Raw genomic sequence first — 27,175 nt, forward strand, 5'->3', positions numbered from 1 at the left:
TATTATTTAACTACATTGAATAGAATGTTATAAACTGTTAAATATCACTTTAAAGTATCAATATTTTTAAAATATTTTGCTCTCCAGGCGCAGTTTAAGCAACAGACAGGTGTTGAGTACAAACCAGGCATGGCTCCTCCCACTACTACCACTGCAGCAGCCACGCCCACTCCTTCATCAGACTCCGCCTCCTCCTGTCCGTACACCCGAGTAGTGGAACAGGGAGAGGTGGTCAGGAAACTGAAAGCAGAGAAAGCTCCAAAGGTTTGGAGGTTTTGTTTGCTTCTTCTTCTCTGTCATCCCTGCTGCACAACGTTCTCCTCTTCTTCTTCATCAAACTTTTCTGTCACTGAAACCAGGACCAGATCGATGCTGCCGTGAAGCAGCTCCTCGCTCTGAAGGCGGAGTTTAAAAAGATCACGGGTCAGGATTACAAACCGGGAATGGCCACTCCTGCTTCTTCTGCTTCTGCTTCCTCCTCTGTGGCTCCCTCTCCTCCTTCCTCCTCCTCTTCCTCTTCTTCTTCCTCTGCGGGGCTGTATGAGCGAGTGGCAGAGCAGGGAGACATCGTGAGGAAACTGAAGTCTGAAAAAGCCCCAAAGGTATCAGAGGGGCATCAGAACATGAAGTCTGTAGGATAGATGCATCTTAAATGAAACCTTTCCTTTAGTTAACACAGATTAAGGGTCGGCGAGATTAATCCAACAGGTTTTGTTTTGATCGTCTGTGTTCCTCAGGACCAGATCGATGCAGCAGTGAAGCAGCTGCTCGCCCTGAAGGCCGACTACAAACAGGCCACCGGCCAGGAGTACAAACCAGGAGCAGCCCCCGCTCAGAAAACCATCCCCGCTCCGGTCCAGAACAGCCCCAGCCCAGTCTCAGCTTCCTCCAGCTTATATGAGAAGGTGGCCGAGCAGGGAGAAGCCGTCCGAAAGCTGAAGTCTGAGAAAGCCCCCAAAGTGAGTCCTCTCTGCTGCTTTTAAAGGGTCAACCGAGTTCTGCTCTGACCTTTGGTCTCCTCGCATTGATGGTTTCAGGATCAGGTTGATGCTGCGGTGAAACAGCTGTTGGCTCTGAAGGCCGAATACAAGCAAGTGACCGGACAGGATTACAAACCTGGATCACAGCCTCCTGCAAGCCCCGCCCAGACCCAGTCAAGCCCCGCCCAGACCCAGTCCAGCTCACCTCCACCTGCACAGGAGCTTTTCTCTCAGGTGTCCCAGCAGGGAGAGCTGGTGAGGAAGCTGAAGGCGGAGAAAGCCCCCAAGGTAAAGCAGTGAACTGCTGTTTAAAGCTATTTACAGCCCAGCATTTGACACATGCTCAAGAACGCGCTAAATGTGCTAAACCTGCATTCTTGAATGCACTCTTTCACACTGGACAAGCAGGGAGGGCCTTCTTCTTTTTCTGCTGTTTACTAGCGGTTGCCCACCAGTCGGACGAGGCTTGGTGTGAGATTAAAAAAAAGATAATATTAATAACTAAAGAAATGACTAATCGACTATTAAAGTAGTCATCAATATTTAAGTTGTCGATTAGTTATCAAATAACCGTGGCAGCCACACTACCAAGTCCCTAATTGGCCAAAGTTCTACCTGGTTCCTCCTGGCTCTGCGTTTTGTACGTAGAGCCCGAAAACAGTTGTGAAAAGTTGCGTAGCTACACATGAAAGCTCGAAACGTGCATTCACTTAAACCTTTCCTTGGACTTTCCTTGAAGTTACGTTGCTGAGGGCGGTGTGAATGTAGCTTAAGATGTTTGCAGCTGAACCTCAGTTCTCCTGTCTCAGGACCAGGTGGATCAAGCCGTGAAGACTCTGCTGGAGCTGAAGAGCAAGTACAAGTCTGTCACTGGAGAGGACTACAAACCAGTGTCTGCTGCTGGAGCTGCAGGAGGAGAAGACAAAAACCGCAAGGAGAGGGAGAACAAGTCTGAGAAACAGGGAGGAGGAGGAGGAGGAGGAGGAGGGAAGAAGGGGAAAGGAGACAAAGCTGCTCAAAACAAGGAGTCGTCTGGAGGAGCAGGAGGCTCTGGAGAAGGTCAAGGTCCCAAAAAACAGACACGGTGAGAGACTGAAGACTGTTTGAAGGAGATCTGTGATCCATCTGTTTTGATTTTCTCACATAACTGTTATAACTTCAGCTGAAAGAACAAAACACCTATTGAAGGAGTGATTTGGAGGTTTTGAGGAACAAAATGTTATTTTTCTTCCTGTTTATCATTTCCCTAAACTCTGGTTTCATGTGAGGAGGAGGTGTGTGATGGATTCAGTTCATGTTAGCTGGCGTTTTCCCAGAGTGTCTGCGGCAATAAAAGTCTCCATGCTGACTCAGTGTTTAGAGGATCATTTCTGCTTTGAAGACTCACTCCAATCATCTCATCTATGATCGTTTGTGAAAGTGTTCCCGGTGGCTTTTAATTAGGATTTTGCAGTTTTTAGCCAAAATTGAAAGAAAAAAATCAGTCGTTTTCTTGGTAGTGGTTTCTGCAGAGCAGCAGGAGTTCATTAGAAATTAACATCTGAGTTGTGGGCGTGTTAGCCGTTCCTGAGAACTCTCTGTTTACATTCTCTCCGGCTAGCTTACAACCCCTCACACATAACATTAGCAGTGCCACAAAAGTGACAATATTGCAGCAATCAAGTCGTACAGTTTTGATCTCAGCGTCTTCTCTACATGACAAAAACGATCTTTTTCAAACGTCATTTTTCATCTGCTCACAACAATTTGAATAAAGAAATGATCAGAAGTGCAATTTAAGCTTAATTTTCTTTATATATGTTCTCCATCATCAGAAAAAAATGAGCCACGAGAACATTGTTGTGCCAAGATGCGTTTCCCCTGCCAGAATTAGTTTCCCCCGTCGCTACACAACTTCTGGCATCGTTGTTTCATAAGCGTTAAAGACTGTGGATGTTATATACTTTATTGTGGAGCTTTTGGGAGTTTTTTTTTGTCATCTTTGAATTTTTTCCCACATAAATTGACAGTGGGCACGGATTCTATTAGTCTGCAGATCCAGTCTGCCAGAATCTATTCCCCCCAATAATTTGCTGTAGAAGCAGCAACTATTTTGACTAAACACTTCCATAACAGTCACTTTCATAAATTGTGTTTCTTACCCTAAATTTGCCAAACACGTCGTTTTTTTTGTGTGTGTTTTCTTTTGTTTTACACAAAGACTTGTAGTTGTTTTTATGTAGAATATGTGGAAAACAATGCAAATATGACGACAAACTCCTTTTTGGACACAAGACGGAGACTAAATATGAGCGCTGCGAAACCATCAACAATGCCAGAGGCAAGGGAAACAAATTCTGACAGGGGGAACGTATCTTCGCACAACAACATGTTAAAAACACAAACCAGGCTTTTCAGTGGAGTGGGTCTTTAATGAGGCGCTTTCTTAGTCCTGAGTGGTCGCCTGCAGCAGCTGAATGTTATGTGGACTGTGGCAGAACAAAGCTGCTTGTAGTTTTTATTTTTCTGTGTAATGAACCTCAAAGAGGAATGATGATGATGATCAAGCAGAAGATGAAGGGTACCAGTGTATCTTCTAATGTGGTGAGTCTGGACGGTTGGCCTGGTCTTTATCTGCTCGATGTCCGCCGCTAGCTTTGGTTTTGTTGTGCTAAGCTACTAATTATGTGAACCTCCACTGCTCAGTTTGAGATGGTTTGTGCAGTGGTCCCTCGCTGTAACGCGGTTTCACAAGTTGTTCTCTGTGCATAGTGTTCTGCATTCTGATTGGCTTGTCAATCGATCCCCTTGTGATGCGTCTCCTGTACAGACTACGTTCAATTTTCCAAATATACATAAATCTTCAATTGCTAGCGAATCTGTAATCCTACTTTTGCTTATCTACATTTAGAATGTATTTAGTGTGATAAACGTGGGAACTGTATTCAGACTGTTGCTGACTTTTAATGACTAGTTTGTGATGAACATTTTCTTTAGCTCGAAGCTTTTTCTGTCCTACAGTTCTCTGATTTTCAGACTGTTTTAAATGTGGGAAAATTGGTTTTCTCTGAGCTTAAAATGAGATTATAGAAAAGTGTTTTGGACATTTCTAAAATATAAATAAAATCCCCGAAGGGCCTCTATCATGCAGAGCCAACTTTTTTGAGTGATTTATAATGTAAATTCCTCACTATAAACAACCTCAAAGCGATATTTTGATCCATTCTCACATTTCTGAGCAACATCTCTGAACACCAGCCCCTCCAATCTACAAAAATGAGTGGGTTCTGACATTGTGATGTCACAAGGTGGGGAACAGCCCCTTCCAGGAAGAGTTTGCGCTGCCAGCTCCGCCCCCAGGCCAACACTCACACCCACTTTCTCTGATGATCTAGCGGTGATCAGTTAAAATGCTTTACTTTTTAAATGCACGTCCATCTTTGCAAAAGTTCGGATGTTGTTTGTTTTTGTGAGCGAATCGCAGACACGCTGATGCCGGATCTAGGATGACATCATGAAATGGGCGGCACCCACAAGGAGCGAAAGGCGGAGCCTCAGAGATCGAGTCGGGCAGGAAAATTAGCTGCAAAAATAACTAATATTTCCTTTAAAAAAATCGTTCTTTACTGTGACAAAGGTAATATAAGGTCATATACATGGACATAGTTTACTCTGAAAGGCTTAGAAACACATGATAAAGGCCCTTTAAGGTTCCAGTTTTTCCCTATAACCGTCCATTTGTTGAGTTTTTACTCCAAAAGGATCAGAGATGAGAGTTTTGGAGTCCGTTGTAGTTTTATCTGTGCAGAATGAAATAGTTTTTGGCCTTTTTAATTTTTAAACATCAAGAAGAAAAGACGCTTGTGGACGTTTTGTGTCCTGTGATGCAAACATCCGCATGCTGTTGAATGCACCTGTAGACTGAGCATGCTCAGTGATCTGTGATCTTAACGCCATCGAACGCCTTCAGAATCAAAGGCAGGAGGGTTGGCTCCAGGCTTTTTGGCACGTTTTTATCCCGGAAACCATCTGGAATCATGACTAGAATGTTTTATGTTTAATTCAAACCGTTCTGAGCAGTTTTCATGCTTGAATATTTTCATACCAAATGTTAAAAATGCAGAAAAATAACTTTTGTTCCTCAGATCCAATCTTTAAATCATGCCGTGCCAAAAAAGACCACATAATTCAGTTTGCAGGAGATTTTGAGCGGCATGATGACCCGAATAAAGAAATGATTTATTAATAAAATAATCCGGCATGAGCTTACACTCCTGGTTTGGACCTGAATCTGTTGTGGCATGCATCTCGACTGAAGTCATCTTGAGGTTTGGATGAAGTCTCAGTTCAGATCATGAGTTTGTTCTCCATCAGGTTGGGTCTGGAAGCGAAGAAAGAGGAGAACCTGGCGGACTGGTACTCTCAGGTGAGCCTTTTTCACACACAGCCTCTTCATTTTTAGAGTTCCTCCTGATGTTGCTGAACGTCCACTCATCTGCAGGTCATCACCAAAGCTGAGATGATCGAGTATTATGATGTCAGCGGCTGCTACGTGCTACGTCCGTGGTCCTACTCCATCTGGGAGGCAATCAAAGACTTCTTTGACAGGGAAATTAAGAAGCTGGGCGTGGAGAACTGCTACTTCCCCATGTTTGTGTCCCAGGCTGCTCTGGAGAAGGAGAAGACCCACATCGCAGACTTTGCCCCAGAGGTAAATCATTTCTAGGGATGGCTTATTAGATACGGGTCCCAGTTTGATCTGGATAGATGGATAAATAAAAGGGTTATTGATCCTCAGGATCAATGCATGGCCGTCCATTTCTACATTTACTCGTCATACAGGAATCAAACTGATAAATGAAAAAGTATTGGGAAAAAAATTGTTAAAAATCCTTTAAAAAAACTGCAAAAAATTGACTGTATTTCTCTGACTATTAGTTGTTCCAGAGTACAAGTCACAGGAGCCAAAAAATGGATTACAACGAAGAGGCCCGAACCGTGACCAGTGATCCGTACGGACCACGGATTATTCGTTATCCGTTACACTCCTACTTTTTAATTCCAAGTATAACGGATCACGGAAAATCTGTCATCCGTACGGATCACTTGCCATGGTTTAGACTAGGGCTGGGAATCACTGGGTACCTCACGATACGATACGATACGCGATACATGGCTCACGATATCGATAATATCGCGATACTGCGATAATTGGTAAAAATCCTCTCTAATAACTACCATTATATAGAACATGTTTTTGGGGGGAAATATATCCCCATTTGTCTTTTTTACCTTAAACACAATCATACTAAACAACTTTTCTTATTTTGTGCAACAAATTATACACACTTTTGTGCAAAATTGTTGAAATCAGTATAACTATGTCTTTGACAAACATTGACAACAACCAAATTGGAATTATCTGTCAGAGTCAATGTTAACAATAGTAAACATGATCAGCAGTGACACTACTTAGTGCAGAATTGTTGTAAACAGAACAAATATTAAATAAGTCAAGTAGTGACAGCTATCTACCTCCAAAACAAAGGATGATGAATATAATGTTTAACAGCCTCTCTCAAAATTGACCTAATTTTTCGTGCACTTTTCTCTCACTTGAAAAGGGCTGAGCATCCAAAAATAAAGGCTGATTTACTCAGACTGTTACTTGAGATTATTTTTCCAATTTTTATCATTTTTCCATTTGGTCAGTCAGCAGTCAATAGGTAAAAACCTTAAAACACACATAATAATGGCAATAAATATAATTTTAAGTGCTTCAATTAATTAGCATTCTCCCTAATTTTACAGTGAATTCATGTACTTTAGTTTAATTACATTTAAATTTAAGTTCATACATCAAATCCTGCTTTTTTATTCAAGAATTACTTTAAAATTAACATTAGCAACAAGTAATTACATTGTTTGAAAACGTCACATTATAAATTTATCAAAGTTACACCGTACAGCAGCAGGTTAAACATTGAAGTGCATAAAAGCGAAAATTCCGACGCTCCTTGAAGCATACACAGACAACTGCGAAGCACGCGCTCAGTTCCCACACCAAACAGAAAGTAAGAGATCGCTGACATTCTAGCGCTCAGACAAAGTCACTTCTTACCGGCTGGATCTCCTACAGATGGAGGATAAATGCTGACAGGTAGGCATGCTTCACACACGCGCTACAGAGCCTGTATCTCACCGGTGCTTCTCCCGAATGAGCGCGTGCATCGCTATTTAAAGTCCGACGCAGCGTGCGCCCATAGTTCCGGCGCGCGACTCAGACGCTCAGCGCTATAGCCTCTTTAAATGAAAATATAATATCGATACTTGGTGAGAACCCATCGAGAATCGATCGCAGGACTAAATATCGCGATATATCGCAATATCGATATTTTGGCACACCCCTAGTTTAGACCCCGCCTCCACCCTCCCCCGCCGTCTTTGCGTACTTCGCGTGTGTTTTATTAAAATCATTTGTCTGTCCACAGCAAATGCGACTGTCGTCAAATCTATCGTGTTTGTTTTAACATGCGTCAAAGTTGCCTCTTGTCTGTTAACCTGAATCCCCCTCCGCTTGTGGGAGGAGCTTCTGTCAAAAGCTTTTCTTAAACTCGTCACGGAGGACGCGGATACTGAGATATTTATTTATTTTGAAGAGCTGAATAAAAGCATCGGTGCACATCTCCATGTCTGGGTCCAGATCTCCCAGTGAGGAGCAGCAGCTGTCCTGCAGCCGCTGCTCCTGCAACAGAGACGTGCCGTCAGGGGAAGGCAGTACGGCAAGCCAAAAGGATCAAAAATCGCCTGGAGAAACGGGCATGGCAGTGCCTCACCTGCACATGTACTACAGATAATAATACTTTGAAATATTCAAATGTTCCCACAGTTAGTTTCATTACTACAAAAATACTACCAAAAATAATGAAAGTTTAATTTTAACTTTATATTTAAGATTTTATTTGGACATTGGGGGTGGGGCAAGGGAAATTTGCATATTCGTCATTCTTTTCTCTCAGTTTTTTGTAGATTTGGTCTCCAGACATGTAAATGTAACCAGAAACTACATGTTTTTACATTTTTGTACTTTTGTTCAAGGATGTGCGGGTAAATTCATGCTTTGAAGTATTTTATATCTGTTTTCTCAAAGATGTTTTAAAGCTTTTCAAAAAAATTATTTGAGGCTTTTAACTTCTTGTTTTTTTCCTTTTTACTGATCCAAACTGACCCTAAAACCGTGACACAATCCGATCCGTGAGTTTTTGTGATCCGTTACACTCCCAGCGGTCACAGAGCTGACCGGTGACTATTGATGATGTCATGGAGTGGAAGTGATGTCAGAATTTGAACATACTAATTTAAATGAGGGCTAAATGTTGGGGTTGATGGAAGCCTTACCCTCAGAACAAAAATAGACCAATGTCTGAAATCCTCATATCTGCCGTGTTTGTTTCGTCAGGTGGCCTGGGTCACTCGCTCAGGAAAGACGGAGCTGGCTGAGCCCATCGCGGTCCGACCCACCAGTGAGACAGGTCAGGCTTGAGTGAGCCTCTGCTGCATCCTGGTTGAAGCCTCTCAGGCGGTTGACATTTCCCCCTCTTTGTGCCGACAGTGATGTATCCGGCGTATGCTAAGTGGGTTCAGTCCCACAGAGACCTGCCCATCAAACTCAACCAGTGGTGCAACATTGTGGTGAGTTGCGCTGATCCTCCTCGTCGTTCTCGTTCTGCAGCGCCATCTTCCTCACCTCCTTCTTCTCCTGTTTCCTCGTAGAGGTGGGAGTTCAAACACCCGCAGCCTTTCCTGAGGACGAGAGAGTTCCTGTGGCAGGAGGGACACACGGCGTTCGCCACCAAAGAGGAGGCCGCCGAGGAGGTGATGCAGATTCTGGATCTGTATGGAAGAATTTATGAAGAACTCTTGGCAATCCCAGTGGTGAAGGGCAGGAAGACGGAGAAGGAGAAGTTTGCCGGAGGAGATTACACCACCACGGTGGAGGCCTTCATCTCAGCCAGCGGTCGAGCCATCCAGGTACACCGCCGCACCTGTGCACTGAATCCCGTCAACGCTGACCTCATCCTCACAGTAGGAGTGTCGTTCTGCACCTGCAGGGGGCTACGTCTCACCACCTGGGGCAGAACTTCTCAAAAATGTTTGAGATCGTGTTCGAGGATCCAAAGAGACCAGGCGAGAAGCAGCTGGCCTTCCAGAACTCTTGGGGCATCACGACCAGAACCATCGGCGTGCTGACCATGGTCCACGGAGACAACATGGGACTGGTGCTGCCGCCCAGAGTGGCCTGTGTGCAGGTAGTGTGTGCATGAATGCAGAGACTGCTCCTAAAAACATCCAAGTGGAGAGTTATGGAAACAGTGTCTTCAAATCTGGATGTTACTCCACTTGATGATGTCATCAATAGTCGCCAGTCAGCTGCGTTAGCGGCCAGCGCTCCGAAAATATATAGTATCTAGGGGTGTCAATCAATCACTTTAAATCAATCATAAAGGAAACACTGTGGCTAAAATTTGAGTACAATTTAATTAATTAAAAATATTTTAGTACGCTATTTATTTTTTACTTTTAATCTAATTTTTCGTCAGATTGTTTCTTCTATGTTAATGCACAGCTCGGAGAGCATTATCTCGCTCAAAACATGGTAATTTACGCAAAACAAAAATATGAAATCAATTATTAGAACTTCAATCCTAATATATTTTTAAGTTTAAATCGTTTTTTGCAAAAAAGCGGAGTATTTAAAATGTTGTGCGGGATGTTGTCATGGTAACAGCCGTTTCTAGCTCGTTTTTGAGAAAAATGATCGTTATGAGAAGTTAAACAAAGCATCCTTGAGGGATAGTTCCCTTTGTACTTGTTTTTGTCCATATGATGAAGCTAAAGTTTATTTTTAAAAATAAGTAAAAAAGGGTAAATAGTTAAATTTCTTCTCTGCTTCATCCCAGGCCTAAAAATGATCAAATTCACCCCAAAAAGTTGAAGGGAACTATAAAATAACTCACGCACCTCAACAACGACTAGAGTACGACATAAGAGCTTTGTATGACACCATCTCAAAAACATAAGTGTGTGTAACTTTCTTTATCCTTACGAATGCTTTATAATCCATTCATCACACCCACGACATGGTGCGTTCCATTAAGGAGCCTTAAGACACACCGGCGCTCCCCTGAAGATGAAGCCGTTCCTCTTTAGAACCTTCTACGGGCCGGGACAAACGAGTGGAGGGAGTCAACCCCCGTATGGGTAGATATGGTTTAGTCCGCAGGGAAAACTGAATCTGAATATGATAAATCTGATTAACATCTGGCTGAATATAAAGCATTTAATCTGATTTATTTTGTTCTTTTAGGTTTAAAAATGTATAAATTTATATTTATAAATAAAGGTATTTTATTCGGTAGTATAGTGGGAAGCATCCGGCCTCTCTTGCAGATTTATAATCTCTATTACTTCTGAAGCCATAGCTATAATGTGATTTAAAAAACCAAAACAAAGTTTGAGTCTTTTTTATTAGGTTTTTGTGGTCAGGTACGTTATCTCACCTGTAAACGGTCTCACAAGTTCAAGAAATGATCAGCGATCTTCCTCTGTTTCTCCTCAGGTGGTCATCATCCCATGTGGCATCACCGCGTCCCTTCCAGAGCAGGAGAAGGAGGCTCTGCTGGCTCAGTGCTCCAAGTACCTGAACCGGCTGCTGGACGCTGGAGTCCGGGTCAAGTCGGACTTCAGAGACAATTACTCTCCAGGATGGAAGTTCAACCACTGGGAGCTGAAGGTCAGCAGTCGTTTTAAACGGGCTTCATGTAAAGATTAACGTGTGACCACGTTTATATTGTTGCTTACTTCCTTTAGGGAGTCCCGGTCCGTCTGGAGGTGGGGCCTAAAGACATGCAGCAGAAGCAGTGCGTGGCCGTGAGGAGAGATACGGGCGCAAAGATCACGATACCAGAGGGAGAGGTGGAGAAGAGGATGGTCGCCATGTTGGAGGAGATCCAATCCAGCTTGTTCAAGAAGTGAGTGTTTCTATATGTGCATTTATGAATAACTGCAGGAGAAAAACACTTCTGTTATTACTGTTGGTGTTAATAACTCAGCCAGCAGGTGGCACTGTTGCTCTGACGTTAACCATTCCCTTCAGGATTATGAAAGTGTCTTCTAGGATTTCTGTGGCATGAAAACCTTCCAATAGTTTTTTAATTTAATGAATTGCAGTTAAATTACAATATTTCTCAGTAATAATTTTCAACTTAAAGACATTTTAAAACCAAGCGTTTATTGAAGTGTAATTTTATCTAAGCCCATAAAAAATCCACAGCGCTGATGACATTTCTATGAAACAGTGATTTTTTTTTTTTAATGTTTGTGCAAAATCAAAAGTTAAACAATAACGGCGTGTTTAGTACATTTTACTCAAAAATCACCTGCATTATATTCATGCTGAAAAGTTGCATTTTAACTATTAAAAAAAAAGGGTTCACACTAATGTTTTTATAGTTTTTCTTATGTTTAAATTATAAATATAAGTTTTAAAATAAAGCATTTTATTTATACTTATGAATTTCTGTTTTGGTTTGTTTAGTTTTTAATGAAATATGTTTTTTTGGTCACTTATTTACATCATAAAGCATCTTAAGGAAGTGAGGGTGTTGAAATCTCGCTGCAGCGGCACGTTTGATGACGTTTTTGTTTTGGCTTCTAAACTTGATTGGCAGAGACAGTTTGATAATGGAAGTTTTTCAAAATAAGAGCTTTTGGCTAAAGTTTCTGTGTCCAGAATAATGTGCAGGAATGTGTTCTCTATAAATCCTATAATATATTTTTAATGTTTGTGTTTCTTAGGGCCTCAGATGACCTCAGGAGTCACATGGTGACTGCAGACTCTATGGAACAGTTCCAGAAAGAGTTGGACCAGGGCAGAGTGAGTGACAGCACCCACCAAGTACCCACACTTCACTCCCCAGATACAAATCCATAACATATTTCTGCATTCACAGATCGTCCAGATTCCGTTCTGTGGAGGAATTGAATGCGAGGACTGGATCAAGAAAACCACTGCCAAGTACGTCTGACGTTTAGGATAAAACAAATGCATTTCAAAGAATAAAATACAAAAACTGAAACCTTTTTAAGATATTTTTTTAAATATTTTGTGAGGCTGTCGCTGCCAAAATGAAAACGTTTTGTTTACCCCATCCTGTAGGGATCAGGATCTGGAGCCCGGAGCTCCATCCATGGGAGCCAAGAGTCTGTGCATCCCTTTTACCCCTCTGAAATCCCTTCAGCCCGGTCAGAAGTGCGTCAGCGGGAAGGAGCCCGCTCAGTACTACACTCTGTTTGGACGTAGCTACTAAAGAGGTCCAGTCTCTGCAGTAAAGGGCTTTCTATCGTTCTGTAACCTTTCATTTCTAATGTGGGTGACTGGAGACCTGTATCTGCCTTTTTTCCCTTAAAAGATGAGTATAGTATACATTCTAATTAGCTAAAACCTAAAATATTTCCAGAAGCTTTCCCTGCGGGTTACGTGCTGGATTTAACAGAGTTAGCATCTCCAGCTTCACGTTTTCCCCTGATGTCTGTCAGCGGATTATTTATGGGTTTGGGGTATTTTGTAACACTTAGATCTGCCAGAATAGCATTGAAAGAAATTCCCTGAAGGAGTCTCGTCGGTGGGAACGCACTTGTTCTGTTTGGGTCGCAGCTAAACCGTCTCAGGAACTCTGCAGACTGCTGGACTTGCAGCTCTCATGTGGTGATCTGGAGCCACTCAGTTTACAGCTGTGATGAACTGCTTATATCTGGTTAAAAGTCGGTGATGTTTCTTCCTGTCACTTTCCTCCTGAGAAAGACCTCCGGAGCCTGTGTATAATAAAGTCATTTACACGACCACCTGAGCTTTGAAGTGATTTTTTTTTTCATTTAATTAAAAAAAAAACATTGGAAAGTGTATGGTTATTTTTGCATTTCTTATTTGCATTTATGATACTTTTTATCTAAATTTAACTTTAACTGCCACTTTTAAATGCCACATTTTTTAAAGGTTGATCGCATTTACGTGCAACCAAGCACAAAAACTGATGGAAATTCATGTGGGTCACACACAATATGTGCAGCCATGATGCAATTTGATGCATTGCATGCGTGTATTTTAAGTGTATCTAAGGCAAAATGTTGTTGGTCACTTGTATCAACCCTAATCCGAACCCTAATTCTTCCTCCAGGTCCAAGAAAAAAGTTCAAAGGATGTGCAAATAATCAGTCTTTTACTCACTCAAGGCAATAAAATATAAAAAATGTTTACTTTGATTTTTTGTTTTCTTTTTTTACTGTTTCTTTTTCTTCGTGTGGTTGTTAAAGGGATTTAAAAAAAAATCCATATGTAGGAGTACAAGCAAAGAATTTTTATTTAAGAAAATGTTATCTTTGCTTTAGACATTTACAAATTACAGAACTAACAGAAGAAATGTGAGATCAATAACAAAGTATTTTGATTTAAGAAAAAGGTTATCTTTGCTTTGGAAATTTTCAAATTACAGAACTAACAGAAAACAAATGAAAAGGCAAAAACAGATGCAAAACCTGACTATGAATACACAATTTCAAAGATGAAAAAATAAAATCAGATCTTTTCTTTTCTGTTTTACAAGTTTTTTTTAGAGAAAAGTGTTGCTGTTTTAGCAGTTTTCTTAATATTTTGATTTAAAGTTGTTATCTCTTTATTACTACAGACCTTCTTTTACTTTGCAGAAATCTAATAACTTTTTGCTGTCTTTTATTCTGAAGTCCAATACCGGAAGTCCCTCCCCTTCTAGCTTCCTCTGCTGAACTTTGTCCGCCTGTCAGAGCCGCTCAGCTCCGCACAACTTTTTTTTAAAGCAAAATGGGCGATAAAGGCATATCCGACGATGCGGTGGCTGCTGCATGCAAAGATGGAAACCCCATAACTAAGGTGAGGAGACTGTTATCCGTCTTTAAAGCGAATTGAGTGTGAATTTTTGGCAAACTCTTCATTCGACAAGCTAGCGAAATCAACTGGAGAACGTCCACATTATTGGCTACAAAAAACAGCTTGTTAGTGGTCGGAGAATTTGCATACGTTTTTGGACGCGTATTTATAACTACAACTATCGCCTTTTTTGTCACTTTTCTTAACAAAAACCATCGAAAGTCGGTTAAAAATTGCTATTTGCTAGCATATTCCTGTCTGGTTGGCGCGAGGCAATTTTAGGAATTAAACGGAGCGTGCGCAAACTTGAAGCTGATTCTGCTAAAGGTCAGATTCACAAATCAAATGGGCGTGTGTCGGTGTTTGATTCGGTTGATCTGTTTTGTAATAATTAGAGTTTGAATCAGAACTTCTTTTTTTTTTTATTAACCACGTCAGTGTCTTGCACCTGCGCAGTAAATTCTACACGAAAATTGTCTGAATCTCGCAAAAAACAAGTCAGAACACGCTTGGAGAATAAAGCCAAATGTAATTAGGGCTGCCCTGTTACTCAACGGACACACATGTATTTACACGGGCGTATTAACGCACTTAATGTTAAATTTTTGAACATTTTCTTGTCTTGCACCAGCCAGTAGAAGCTTTTCAAAATGCTCCTGGAGGTCCCAGAAATAGAAAATATATAGTCATAAAAATAGCAAAAGCAATGTCAGCTGATTTGGTTGGCATATATTATCATCATCATAATTATTATTATTATTATTAAGGCATTTTTTTAAATCTACACACTCAGTTCTGTTCAGAGCCACTCTGAAAATAGTGTTTTTAACATGTTCTTGTGGCAGTTTTCTCACAATAGAGGGCATATATTACCTTAAAAAAGCATTTTTGAGTATTTCTTAATTCAAATTGTTGTGAAATAGGTGCGGACCAAAAACGCACTTGGAAAAAGTACGTATTTGTGACGTAGAAAATACGTTGGGTGGACTACCTTCCTTACTAAAGCATCAGCTTGTCGACTACTAGTTCATGTACTTCTTTGTTTTCCTCGTCTGGCTGGATGGCTGTAATATTGCTTAAATACCCTCGTTTCTCCTTCATCTGTCAAAGAGAGAAGGAGGTTACAGGAAAGAGGAGCCGCCAGCTACAGATAAAACCAGAAACACTCACTGTTCAGAGGAAAGTCTGGAGGACAAGCTTCTGCGTGTTGGCAGCTCACTCGTTTTCTCCTTTTTTTTTTAAGCAAAACAAATGTATTTTATTTATCTATTCCTCTTGCAGAACTTTGAAAAAAAAGATGCAATACTCTTTTTACCTTCCATACATGTTGCATTCCATCTTTGCATAGGTTTTTTTTCTTTCAAACTGATTCTTCTCTCAAAAGTATCCTGGTATTCCTGTGTGCACTCGGAGCGTTTGCTGATATTCCTTCTCTCCTCCGAATCGCTTTGGTTTCTGTATCTGTGCTTTACTTCAGCTCGATGATTCATGATAACCTGTGAATTCCACAGACTCTGCTCCTCACGTTTGACTCACTGCTCTGGTTGTTTGCTCTCAGGTAAAGATCTTTTTCTGTGTTTTTTCAGGATTTTATGATGCAGCAAACGATGCTGAGGGTGAAAGATCCAGTGAAATCTTTGGATTTTTACACCAGAATTCTTGGCATGACGTGAGTATTTGTTTGGATACTATGGTGTTAGACAACCAAAAGGACAAAAATAGACAGGCGTAGGTAATTTGTCAGCTGGTAAATGAGGAAATGACACATAATGGAGCTTCAGGAAAAGCCGGTTGTAGAGGTGTCGAGTGGTTCTTCCTGATTTGATTGTGACGCTCCTCTTTCATGCTGAGGAATTCTTCAAAGTTCTGTCTCTGCTCTGCATGTCTTCCAGGCTCCTGCAGAAGCTTGACTTCCCCTCTATGCGGTTTTCTCTCTTCTTCTTGGGTTTTGAGGATAAGAAGGAGATCCCTGCAGATGTGAAGGAAAAGACGGCCTGGACGTTCTCCAGGAGAGCCACCATCGAGCTGACGCAGTAAGAGTCTGTTTAGGATGGGAAGCCTTGATTTTAGTTTTTTTTTACGATCAGATTTGGGATTGATCATCAGTGAGAGTCATAAGACTGTTGGTAGTGAATAGAAGCGCTGTCTGTGGAAGTGTAAAATCTTGCTCATGTGTGGCTTCAAATGGGGGCGTGACCCGATATAATCCTTGTGGGGAAATGTGCCATGAGTCCAGCGGATAACCAGATTATTTGTGATTTCCATTCATATTAGAGTGCTTGTGTCATCCTCTGTGATGATTGAACACCTGCAAGTTTATAGTAGTTTGTACAAAATGAGCAAGGCTGCAGCGTTCAGACCTGAGGGTGGAGACATTCACTAAATGTGGAAAAAAAAAAAACTCGATCAGACTGTCTGTTCTGCACTGCAAGAAAACATTTTCATGTTGATCTGTTTGATGTTAACATGGATGATAACAGGTTTATTCTTAAATTCATCCGTCTCTCTCTTATTACAAGTACTAATCTTATTGCATGTGTGACATAGTACATTTCCTGTTTTTTTTTGTTTTTTTTTAAGAAAGAAAATACTCCAATGAAAAGCTTTTGTCTATCTGCGTATTCTCCTTTCTGTCCATTAATTCACTTTTATTATTTAAATATTTCATTAAATATTTACTTTTTCTGATATGATAAATCTTCTTAAATCTTCACACAAGTTCTTATTACTTTATTTAAAAAGATCGTTTCCTCAACATTAGACAAGCCTGGTTGTTTCATTTTCTGTGTGTTTGAAAAACGTAGTTTTAGTTCTTTCTGTCATCCTGCTGCAAAACTATCCAATTAATTTGGTGAGTAGATTAAAAACTCCAACTACATAACAGTTGTCTGACTGTTTTACGTTGGATTCATGGGGTGGCCATGTGTCTTTACGAGTTATAAATTTAATTCAACTCAAATAAGGCCTTAAAAAGTATTAAATTGTCTTAAATTTCAGGTGAAGATTTCTTCATTTATTTTATTTTTTTCGTCAACACAGTTGAGAAAAAAAGGACAAAAATGAATCAAAGAGTTAAGAATTAGGGGTGGAGGTGATCAGGCTTATTTCTCAGCCACGCGTGTGTTTCTCAGTTGACGAGTAACAACAAACGTTTGCTGACGGTAGAGCGGTAAGTAGATGCAGACACAAATGAAGCTTGTGACTAAATTGTTGTTTATCAAAAATAAGTGCAGGAAATTTGAATTAAAAAGGAGAGGAAATGAGTACGGCTGTCAGCACTGTAAAAAAAAAAAATCAATGATCATATAATATTTACAGGATGAAAGTTCATATTGTGCATCAATAAAAATAAATTACTGGACATACAATAAAATTAATTAAAATACAACATTGTGCATTTTTATTTCCACTGTTATTGATTTTTGAAGTGAGGAGGCTATTTGAAATTCTCTGAATTTTGGTTCTTATTCACACTGTTTAAGTCTTTACCTTAAAGTGATTTATTAATACAAAGACACCTCAGTATTTATTGACGATTTTATTTACAAAAGATGTCGTACCAAAGACTCAAAAAATGGGACTTAGTGCCTCCCTGCTTGACACTCGGCATTAAGGGGTTGGATTGGGGGGGTTAAACCACCAAATCGTTCCCGAGCGCGGCTGTGTCTGGAGCTCACCTCTCCCGCAGCAGATGGGTCAAATCCAGACAACAAGTTTCACACACGATGGTGCGTGATGACTGATGGGACTTTATTTTTACACAGAAACGTACCGATGAGAACACCAGATCGATAAGCCGTATCTATAGGAGGAATATTATCAATGAGATCTTAACGATACCCATCCCTACTGCAGATTCTTACTGCGCAGGTGGGAAGTTGGACAGAAGAATAAACCATTTGCAGCTGTAGAGTTTCCTGGTGGAGTCGTACTGGCAGCCATAAAATCTACAGAAAAACCTGTTAAACCAAAGCTAGAGAAGATAATTCAAATGAACTCAAACTCGTTTAAGAGCAAGAGCTCTTAATAATAAATGGTAATAGAAATTATTATTATTTAACTAATAATTAATACAGACTAATGTTTACTTCTAGTTTCATAATTATGGTCAGATCAAAAATCTGGTTTGTCATTTTGCTGCTCTTACATTATTTATTGTTCATGTCTGTTTGCTAAGCTAGACTTGGTCACTTTCTTTACACATTTGGTCGTAATGGTCTTAAAAAGTATTAAATTATGCTTTTATCTGTAGACACCTCGACTCATTTTATATTCTGTTTTAGATTTTCATTGATTTATTGTGTGGGATTTTGTAAATAAGCCTCTACAGGTCGATTTATCTCTTTTTTTATGTACATATTTTCTTTATCATATGGACATTTTATGCGTAAATAAATAAATAAACGAGACATTTACTCAAATGACTGGATTTTTTTTGTCTACCCTTTTAAAATAAAGATATTAAACTTTTTTAAGCTGCATTAGAGCTTGATAGAGAAATCTAAAGAGAGTCTGTGTGCTGTTTAAATCATTGATTAGAGATGCACTATTATGGATTTTTGCAGATATCTCAATATCTACAAACTCTAAAACTCATTGAATTTTAAAGCTTTGTGTTTTATGATTTCAGTATTAAAGATAACAATTTAAAACTTTATAAAAGATTTTTTTCTATGAAAACTTTTTTCAGATGAAAACTGCAGACTCATATTTGACCTTTAGACCAGGTTCATCTTAAATATATAGATTCATATGAACTAAACAGAAGATCTGTTTCATTGAAACGTTGTTTGTGTTTCAGTAACTGGGGGTCAGAAAATGAGGAGCAGACGTATCACAATGGAAACTCGGATCCTCGTGGTTTTGGTAAATCCAGTTTTCTTCTTTGTGTTGTGAGAAACGCTCTGATTCTGGAGAAGTTTTTCTCCGGATTAACGTCTGTGTCTTCCTGACTCCTGACAGGACACATTGGAATCGCGGTTCCTGATGTTTATGCCGCCTGCAAACTTTTTGAAGAACAAGGAGTCACGTTTGTGAAAAAACCAGATGACGGTAAGACGGAGATTCTTGGTTTTCTCTGAAGCAGTTTCTGCATCTGATTGCAGCACATCACCATTGTTTTTAAATGACAAATTGTTCAAACGCAATGCATTGTGGTCTATATTCACCAATGTGAGCATCAGTTCTCTTGGAATTTTTTTTAATATTTTACGTTCTGACTCAGAAAAGATGTCAAACGCTTTATATAGAGCTCTAATCATTGAGTGAATTCAGACACAACTTTAGTCGTTAACAGATTAAAATAATTTTGTATGAAGAAATGTTCTTTTGTTACATGTTTTACATGTTTTCTAGATTTTCTAAAAATGTGATAAAACAGCTGCTGGATTGATTTATTAACATTTTAAGGAAAGAGCTACAGGAATCAGATATTCTGGGTGAACTGCTAGTTAAACACTTAAACTAATGATTCATACAGTTTTATACAGTTAAGGTAGAATCTTTAGTTTTATTTAGCTCTTTAAAGTGTTTTAATAACTGAATTCTTCAGTAAATTTGCTAAATTTCTTTGGTTTATGTTGCTGCTGACGTCATCTTTAAAATAGTTTATAATTGAGCTTTAAGGAATCATTCCAAGTTTCAAATGCAAAAATAAAATCAAAATATTCTGTCAAAGTTTGCTTGTTTTTACTCTTTTTTTTCTTATATTGATCACTGTTATGTTTCTGCTCTTTGTTTATTAATTTCAGGTAAAATGAAAGGCCTGGCCTTCATTCAGGACCCTGATGGTTACTGGATTGAGATCCTGAGTCCCAACAACATGGTGTCCATCACCTCATAAGCAGCTGACGGGGGGGGGGCGGGCTGTAGCGTCTCAGGGAGAGCACCGGGGGGACAGGAAACGCTTATTTACCTCCACAGGGACATTCAGTGCGCCGCACAGGAAGCTGGACCGACACCGGACACTCGCCGAGCGTTCTCTGCAAACCTGTGGACCTCGTCTGCCGTCACCAGACTTTCAGGTGGGGGCTGAGGCAAAGAGCTGGATGTTCAATAAATGTTAAAGATTTATTCCTTTAGAGTTTTTGTTTGGATTTACAAGACGGCTGTTAGAAACACAAATGATGAACAACTGAGAATTTAAACTGACAATAAAAAGAAAAATAGGGTAAAGTTAGAAAAGGTACAAATTAAAGAAACTAAAATCTGTGAAACAAAAATGAAATGGAAGCAACCTGTAATAAAATAAAGAGAATTTAAATCAAATCTTTGGGTTCATTAGCTCCATTCCTGACAGTTCTACTGACTTCATTACATCATGATCATCTGTTGTGGTTCTAGTCTGAATGAAGACGCCTCCAGTCTGAAGTGACTCGCAGAGCGTCCTCCGCTGCTGCAGAGGATTCTCTCCTAACAGGGACCGACGTTGAGCTGCACGAGTGACGCTCTGAAGACGAAGCTTCCTGGATGAGGCTGCTTCTTTAACAGCTGCAGAAAACAAAAAATCATTTAAAAAATAGTTATATATTTTTAAATGTAATCCTTAGTTGAGTAAAACCACAGATGGTGCATGTGGGGTTTCTTTAATCACAGTTCCAACAGCCCACAGTGAGGCACGGTGGCAGGTGCATCATTGTATGGGTTATGCAACAAAACTATTTAACTTTGGATTTTAAAACAGGGATTCTGTTTTAGCAAGTATTACATTTATGAATTTGGAAACTATATCTTAAGGGATTGAATTTTGATATCTGAGCCTTAAAAATGTTCTTGTTTGAAACTTTTACATTTGTTGTCAAAATTTATTTTTTTCACCCATAAATGTTATGATAAAATAATGCTCCCAAAAATGTTTTTAAAAATAAAAGAAAAAGAAGTTTGCTAAATCATTGTTACACAGACTGCAAACAAGTGTTTTCTATTCAATCCCATCCAAGCGGTTTTAGCGAGTATCATGAAATGCTTTAATAAAATATTTTTGTACATTCTAGACATTACACTTTAGGGATGCAACCATACAGTTTGCTAACAGTTCAAACCTCGATATGAGCTTCATTAGATATGTATTGAGCAAGAAAAAAATAAATCCTGAGATCCTACCATTCCACAGATGATGATTTATTTTACAAAGAGAACTAATACAGCAAAAATTCTGGTTTTTTTTCAAGTGCACAGTTCTTGACTCTTAATCACATTTAAATAAAACTCTTGTAAACATTACAACTTATATGAACTGCAGTTTTGAGAGCTGGATGTCAAACAGAATCTAAAGTGAACCAATTTAAAATATTTAGGACTGACTTACTCGTCCAAATAAACAACAGCAGCACAAGTGAAATGCAGTATTCCTTAGCTGACATTCCTTTATCCGTGTATCTTTAGAAAGTAGTAAAATAGTTTGTCCATGTAAAACGTCATATTTCAACAAGAAATCTTATAAAACTTCAACATCTAGAAACACAGTTTTCACACAAGAATTCGAAAAGAGAAAATACACCAAAAATCTGACAGTTTGATAGAATGACTTCAGATTGAATGTTTTACAACCCAATAATAAGTATTTTTTAATGTCTTTATTTTTATTAATTTAATCAAAGTTTATTTGGATGAAAAAAACTATTGGAATTTGTGGAAATGACACATTTTTAGCTAAAAAAAAACACAGGAGTTAATGAATTTAAAAAGAAGTTTTGATATGTTTTAATCATCTGATGGAGGCAGAAGATGTTAAAAAATGTTGAAAGCTGTTTTTTTTTTCAAGCATCTAAAATATTCCAAACTCAAACGAAGATGCCGCAGGATCATCAAAAAGCTCCGTTTTCCTTCCGTTTCTGGAAGATTCCAGCGTCTCCATTAGCTCGGCGCCCTCAGTCTGCTCACAGCTGATGATTTCTGACAGCAAAAAACTGAAGTCAAACTTAAAAGAGGTTCAACTGCTAAACCCTGAGTGTGATGACATGATTAAAAAAAGGATGCTGCCGGAGCTCGGGGGCCAAGATCTCGTTATGATGTAAACTCTTCTGATGGACGACTGAGTCACGGATCAGAGGAGGAACCCACAACCGTCACCTGCCTCGCCGCCGCTTCCTTCAAGATCCACCAATCACAGGCCGAGACATCAAACCTCAACGTTTGCCTCACAAATCTGTGGACTGAACGGCTTTTATCATCTCTCTTCAGAAGGATAGATTTCAGCATCAAAACTTCATGTATCAGTGATTCAAATGTGGGATTATTTTAATAATCTGAAAGCATCGGCCCGTTTGAGCTGCTTCATTCTGACAGTTCTAGTAAGAATGTAAATATGTTAGAAAGTGTTTGCATTTACTGAAACATTAGAACAACTTTCTAGAGATTTCAACGCTTATGGAAAAAACATTGTGAGGAATTTACTTAAACAAGTATTTTAGATAGTCATAAAATGAAGAATGTTTTATTTCGGCTGATTTAAAATGAGCAACTAAACTCATCGAAGCAACAAAAAATATATGGATAATTTAAAATGTATTTCTAATGTAGATTTGTATTGCTCCTCATTTGTTTTTTTAAATGACCAATAATCTTCTGTTTTTGATGTTTGATTTTTAATTCCGGCTCACCTGTGGGGACATCGACCTGCAGATGGAAATGAGCCTGTGGCTAAAATCTGGTCTATTAATATTTGATTTTAAATCTTTGTTAATATGCAAAGTCTTTGTTAAATAAACACTTGTCATAGTGTAAAAATTCAGGAAATCACCCATCCATCTTCTTCTGCTCATCTGGGACCGGGTCGCGGGGGCAGCAGTCTAAGCAAAGACGCCCAGACTTCCCTCTCCCCGGCCACTTCCTCCAGCTCCTCTGGGGGGACCCCGAGGTGTTCCCAGGCCAGCCGAGAAACATAGTCTCTCCAGCGTGTCCTGGGTCTTCCCCGGGGTCTCCGTCCAGTGGGACATGCCCGGAACACCTCTCTAGGGAGGCGTCCAGGAGGCATCCGGACCAGATGCCCGAACCACCTCAACTGGCTTCTCTCGATGCGGAGGAGAAGCGGCTCTACTCCGAGCTCCCTCCGGGTGACTGAGCTCCTCACTCTATCTCTAAGGGAGCGCCCAGCACTCATTTCAGCTGCTTGTAGTCGGGATCTCGTTCTTTCGGTCACGACCCAGAGCTCATGACCATAGGTGAGTACTGGAACGAAGATCGACCGGTAAATTGAGAGCTCTGCTTTCTGGCTCAGCTCTCTTTTCACCAAAACGGACCGGTACAGCGACCGCATAATAGTGGACGCCGCTCCATTCCACCTGTCGATCTCACGCTCCGATCTTCCCTCACTCGTGAACAAGACCCCAAGATATTTAAACTCCTCCACCTGAGGCAGGAGCACTCCACCCACCGAGAGAGGACAAACTACCTTTCTCCGGTCCAGAACCATGGCCTCAGACTTAGCGGTGCTGACCCTCATCCCAGCCGCTTCACACTCGGCTGCAAACCGCTCCAATAGATACTGGAGGTCCTGGCTCGATGAAGCCAACAGAACAACATCATCTGCAAAGAGCAGAGATGAAATCCTGTGGTCCCCAAACCAGATCCCCTCTGGCCTTTGGCTGCTCCTAGAAATTCTGTCCATAAATACTATGAACACCGGAGTCCAACATGCACCGGGAACAGGTCTGACTTACTGCCAGCTATGGGGACCAAGCTCCTGCTCCGGTCGTACAAAGACCGGACAGCCCTCAGTAAGGCTCCCACAGCACCCTCCACCAGACACCATGGGGGACTCGGTCGAATGCCTTCTCCTATCCACAAAACACAAAGGAACTGGATGAACGAACTCCCACGAACCCTCCAGCACCCTGAAGAGGGTGTAGAGCTGGTCCACTGTTCCACGACCAGGACGGAAACCGCACTGTTGTTCTTGAATCTGAGGTTCGACTATCAGACGGACTCCCTTCTCCACTACTCTGGCATAGACTCTCCCAGAGTGGCTGAGGAGTGAGGAGATCATAATTTACAAAACATACTTATGCCTTTAGTTCTTGCAAATGTGTGAAATAGGTTAACAAATGTAAAATTTAACAAAACAAAAGCTTTCAACATTTAGACAACATCTGCAGCCGCTGTGAAGAACTGACTAAACAAACATGCAGAAAATATTTACAGTTCTTAGTATTTGTTTTTGGTAAAGTCCTTTTATAAGAAGAAAATTCTGCTATTTACCCCGATTCATGAATCATTAAAGGACGAGTTTGTTTAGAAATACAATATCTAAAGCTTTTCTTTTCTTAATAAATAAACTTTCTTCATTTTTTTCCAGATCATTTCAGGATTACACTGATAGTTTATTGTAGATTATTTGTGGTCTCATGCAGCCGTCTCTTTATAAACTGGAGCCTAATTCTTCTTTGTTATACTTTAAAAATACTGTAAAACTGATATTAGATGATGTGAAATCAATTTGATGAACATTTAAACTAAAGAAAAGTTTTTTAAACTTGAAAAAATGTTTTTGTGCAGACATGAAATTGATCCTGTCAAAACATTTGTCATCCTATTTTTTAATAAGTTAGACTAAGTTTTTAAATAGATTTAGGATTTACAAATCATTAGAAGCTCCACAGATAACTCGACTGAATTCTGTGCTGCTGATGGCAGCAGAATCGACCTGCAGGAATGGAGCCGTGATCGGATGATCCCGCTGTTTTCTCAGAAGAACTTTATTTAAAGCTGTTTACATCAGTGCAGCTCCGCTCTGTCAGTTTGTCTGCACATCAAAACGTTGAATCACTGCTGGTTTGGGCTCGTGGAAGTGCACGCCGCTCGCCTTGTTGCTGCTGAATCAGATGGAGGCCACTTTCAGCATCACTGATGATTGAGAGCGCCGCAGACAAACTGCTGAGCCGCAGATTCCTCGGACTTTTATCAGAATGGTTTGTCAACGCGGGACGGGACGCACTGCAGGCTGCACACAAGCATGCATTGGTGATTTTTGGAAGAATTTTGTTATACCAAACGGCTAAAAGCAGCTCTCTTTAGGTTTAAAAACCGACTTAAAGGAAAATGTTTAAGTTTTTTTTGTGTAAATGTTTTAAATGCTTTTAAAACATAATCCAAACGTATTCCATTGATAAAAATGTAAATGTTTACATTTAAAAAAATGCTCCTAAATCCACAAAATGAGGATATTTTAAAGGTGAAACTGCTGCAGGACGAGGAAATAAATCTTTTAAAAGTAGAAAACATAAAAAAAAAAAAAAAATATTGCATTTAGTTTCTTGGGTGAAACCACAGGTATCGTGTGAAAGGTTTCTTCACACACAGTTGCAACAGCCTATAGTGAGGCACGGTGGCAGTTGCATCATCATATGGGGATGTACTTACAGCTCCTCACACCCCAAACTTTACATCACCGGTGAAAATAAAAAATGTTGAGTAATATCAGAGCTATCCAGCTGTAAAGTTCTGATCCAGATTCCAGCTCAGACGATGAAAACAAAGACGTTTTTGGATCTATTTGTCTCAAGTAAACGCATCAGATTGGAGCTTGTGGCCCGTCGACTGTAATTTCTACGTAATGACTACAAGTTTGGTCAAATTAAATTTTTTCCGTCTGCTCCTGATTAACGATTTGAATAAAGAAATACTCAGAAATACAGTTTTAATCTTAACTTATGTTCTAAATATCCTCTATTATCAGAAAAATGCTACAAGAACATGTTAAAAATACTGATTTCATCAGAGTTTTCAACTTAAAACTTTCCATAGTGTTTTTTTGGATGTTATTGTTTTCAAAATTAAAAAAGCATTTGGGAAACCTGACCTTTAACATACACTTATAATCAAAATTATTGGCTTATGATCCATCCAAATGATCAGAACCAGGTGTCCTAATCTCTTGGCCTCAGGTGTATCAAATCCAGCCCTCAGACATCCAGAATGTTTGTACAAACATGTCATAGTCTCACATTTGGAAGAATGGTCAAGCATCTCTATAAACACCCCTCAACCTTGTGGTTCCCAGAAGAGTTGAAGCTGTAACCACTGCAAAAGGTGGAAAAGGGTTAGGAATGGGATGGGACTTCAGTTCATATGCGAGTTAAGGTATGTGAACCAATACTTCTGGTATTATATTGTGGATTTCAAGTTGATTTTATTTCTTTGAGTCTCTCTAAAGACTCCCAAACTGATTCTGTCTGGTGTTGGACTCATTTTCCATAGTGGAGCGTGTTCAGAGCAGCAGAAAATCATGGAGATCAGGAGTTTCTGGAGTTTGATGGTGGAATCGGATCCTGGTTTGGAGTTGAGTTTGCGAACATCTTTGATTCTCCAGTAAAGGGGTTCTGAAAAAGCATGGATGGATTGAAAAAATGAAAGTTTCTTGACTCCAGTCTTTGTGCAGCAAATAATACTTTTAAAAAAAAGATTTTTCCTGATTTTTTGTTTTTATTTATTTAGATTTACTGCAATATTAAAGATCTGACATATGTGGACTGAATTATGTTTACTTAACCAAATTTCCTTTCAGGTTTTAGCTTTTCAGGCCACTAGTTATAAGTATTTGAGATCTATATCAGCCATCATTTGAATTTCCCTTGTACATAAAGCTGTAAAAATGTTAACTTTTCTTGTCTTGTAATTGTTGTAAATAAAATAGTGACTTTAAACACTACAATAACAGAAATAGAAATGGGTTTAAAATTCTTTAAATAAAAAAAAAAGTTCTTTAAATAAGCAAAAAATCTGCCAAAGGGTTTAGAAAATTGGTCCTATTAAACAAAATTCTTCTCACTAAAACATGAGAAAACCCCAACTTTTCCTGAATTCATGTTGTGGTTTAGGACACGGGCTTCATGTTACTGTAAATCTTTGTTTCTAAAAAAAAAGTCTGTAAACAGAGAAATTCTTCCAGGAAGTGAATTACTGTCAGCCGTCCCCAGAGGTGCAGCCGGCTGACTAACGGATGGATGCGTCGGATCTTTTTCAGCTCTTTAAATGCTGCATTAGAGACAAATCTGGAAATGATACACAGTAAGTCTGTTGATGCCAGAGGTCTGTGGTGCTTAATGTGCTGACGCTGCCCAAAGGCCGGATGACTTACAGCCGTTCTGCCTCTTATTTTGAAAAAAAGAGGGTCACTGCAGATATTTTTAGAACGTCATTGAAGTTGTATTTGGAGACGCTGTATTAGTGTGACAGTGTCGGTTTTTCCACTGTACCATTATTTATGTACCAAAAATAAACCCGACAAGCAAAAAAAGAGACAAGACTGAGGATTTGT

At 39.7% G+C, this 27,175-nt stretch overlaps 2 protein-coding genes across 4 annotated transcripts in view; both read left to right on the top strand.

Annotated features, from left to right (window-relative positions):
* Positions 1–12,868, top strand: part of eprs1 (glutamyl-prolyl-tRNA synthetase 1) — a 28,089-nt gene extending 15,221 nt beyond the window's left edge. The window contains exons 20-35 of one of the 3 annotated variants that reach the window (XM_024296174.2): positions 88–264; positions 360–602; positions 738–959; positions 1,038–1,268; positions 1,790–2,064; positions 5,334–5,385; positions 5,461–5,670; positions 8,419–8,491; positions 8,572–8,651; positions 8,733–8,990; positions 9,071–9,268; positions 10,579–10,752; positions 10,830–10,990; positions 11,817–11,895; positions 11,972–12,036; positions 12,178–12,868. In XM_024296174.2, coding sequence (XP_024151942.1) covers positions 88–264; positions 360–602; positions 738–959; positions 1,038–1,268; positions 1,790–2,064; positions 5,334–5,385; positions 5,461–5,670; positions 8,419–8,491; positions 8,572–8,651; positions 8,733–8,990; positions 9,071–9,268; positions 10,579–10,752; positions 10,830–10,990; positions 11,817–11,895; positions 11,972–12,036; positions 12,178–12,328 — 2,649 coding nt within the window. In that variant the 3' untranslated portion in view covers positions 12,329–12,868. The remainder of the gene's footprint in view (positions 1–87; positions 265–359; positions 603–737; positions 960–1,037; positions 1,269–1,789; positions 2,065–5,333; positions 5,386–5,460; positions 5,671–8,418; positions 8,492–8,571; positions 8,652–8,732; positions 8,991–9,070; positions 9,269–10,578; positions 10,753–10,829; positions 10,991–11,816; positions 11,896–11,971; positions 12,037–12,177) is intronic. The other 2 variants (XM_024296175.2, XM_024296176.2) reach the window with 2 other exon arrangements.
* An 895-nt stretch (positions 12,869–13,763) lies between these two features.
* Positions 13,764–20,187, top strand: glo1 (glyoxalase 1). The gene is made up of 6 exons (XM_024296048.1): positions 13,764–13,923; positions 15,507–15,589; positions 15,813–15,953; positions 18,722–18,786; positions 18,883–18,972; positions 19,671–20,187. Exons 1-6 carry the CDS (start codon positions 13,855–13,857, stop codon positions 19,760–19,762), a joined length of 540 nt encoding a protein of 179 aa, XP_024151816.1. The 5' UTR covers positions 13,764–13,854; the 3' UTR covers positions 19,763–20,187.
* The last annotated feature ends 6,988 nt before the right edge of the window (positions 20,188–27,175 follow it).

This window comes from Oryzias melastigma, linkage group LG3 (assembly GCF_002922805.2).
Source record: "Oryzias melastigma strain HK-1 linkage group LG3, ASM292280v2, whole genome shotgun sequence".
Classification (NCBI taxonomy): domain Eukaryota; kingdom Metazoa; phylum Chordata; class Actinopteri; order Beloniformes; family Adrianichthyidae; genus Oryzias; species Oryzias melastigma.

Excerpts from the sequence above, each read along its gene's own strand:
- glo1 (XM_024296048.1), top strand. The coding sequence starts at position 13,855 with ATGGGCGATAAAGGCATATCCGACGATGCGGTGGCTGCTGCATGCAAA. Across the intron at positions 15,590-15,812 it reads ACCAGAATTCTTGGCATGAC|GCTCCTGCAGAAGCTTGACT; the intron begins GTGAGTATTTGT and ends CATGTCTTCCAG. Across the intron at positions 15,954-18,721 it reads GCCACCATCGAGCTGACGCA|TAACTGGGGGTCAGAAAATG; the intron begins GTAAGAGTCTGT and ends TTTGTGTTTCAG.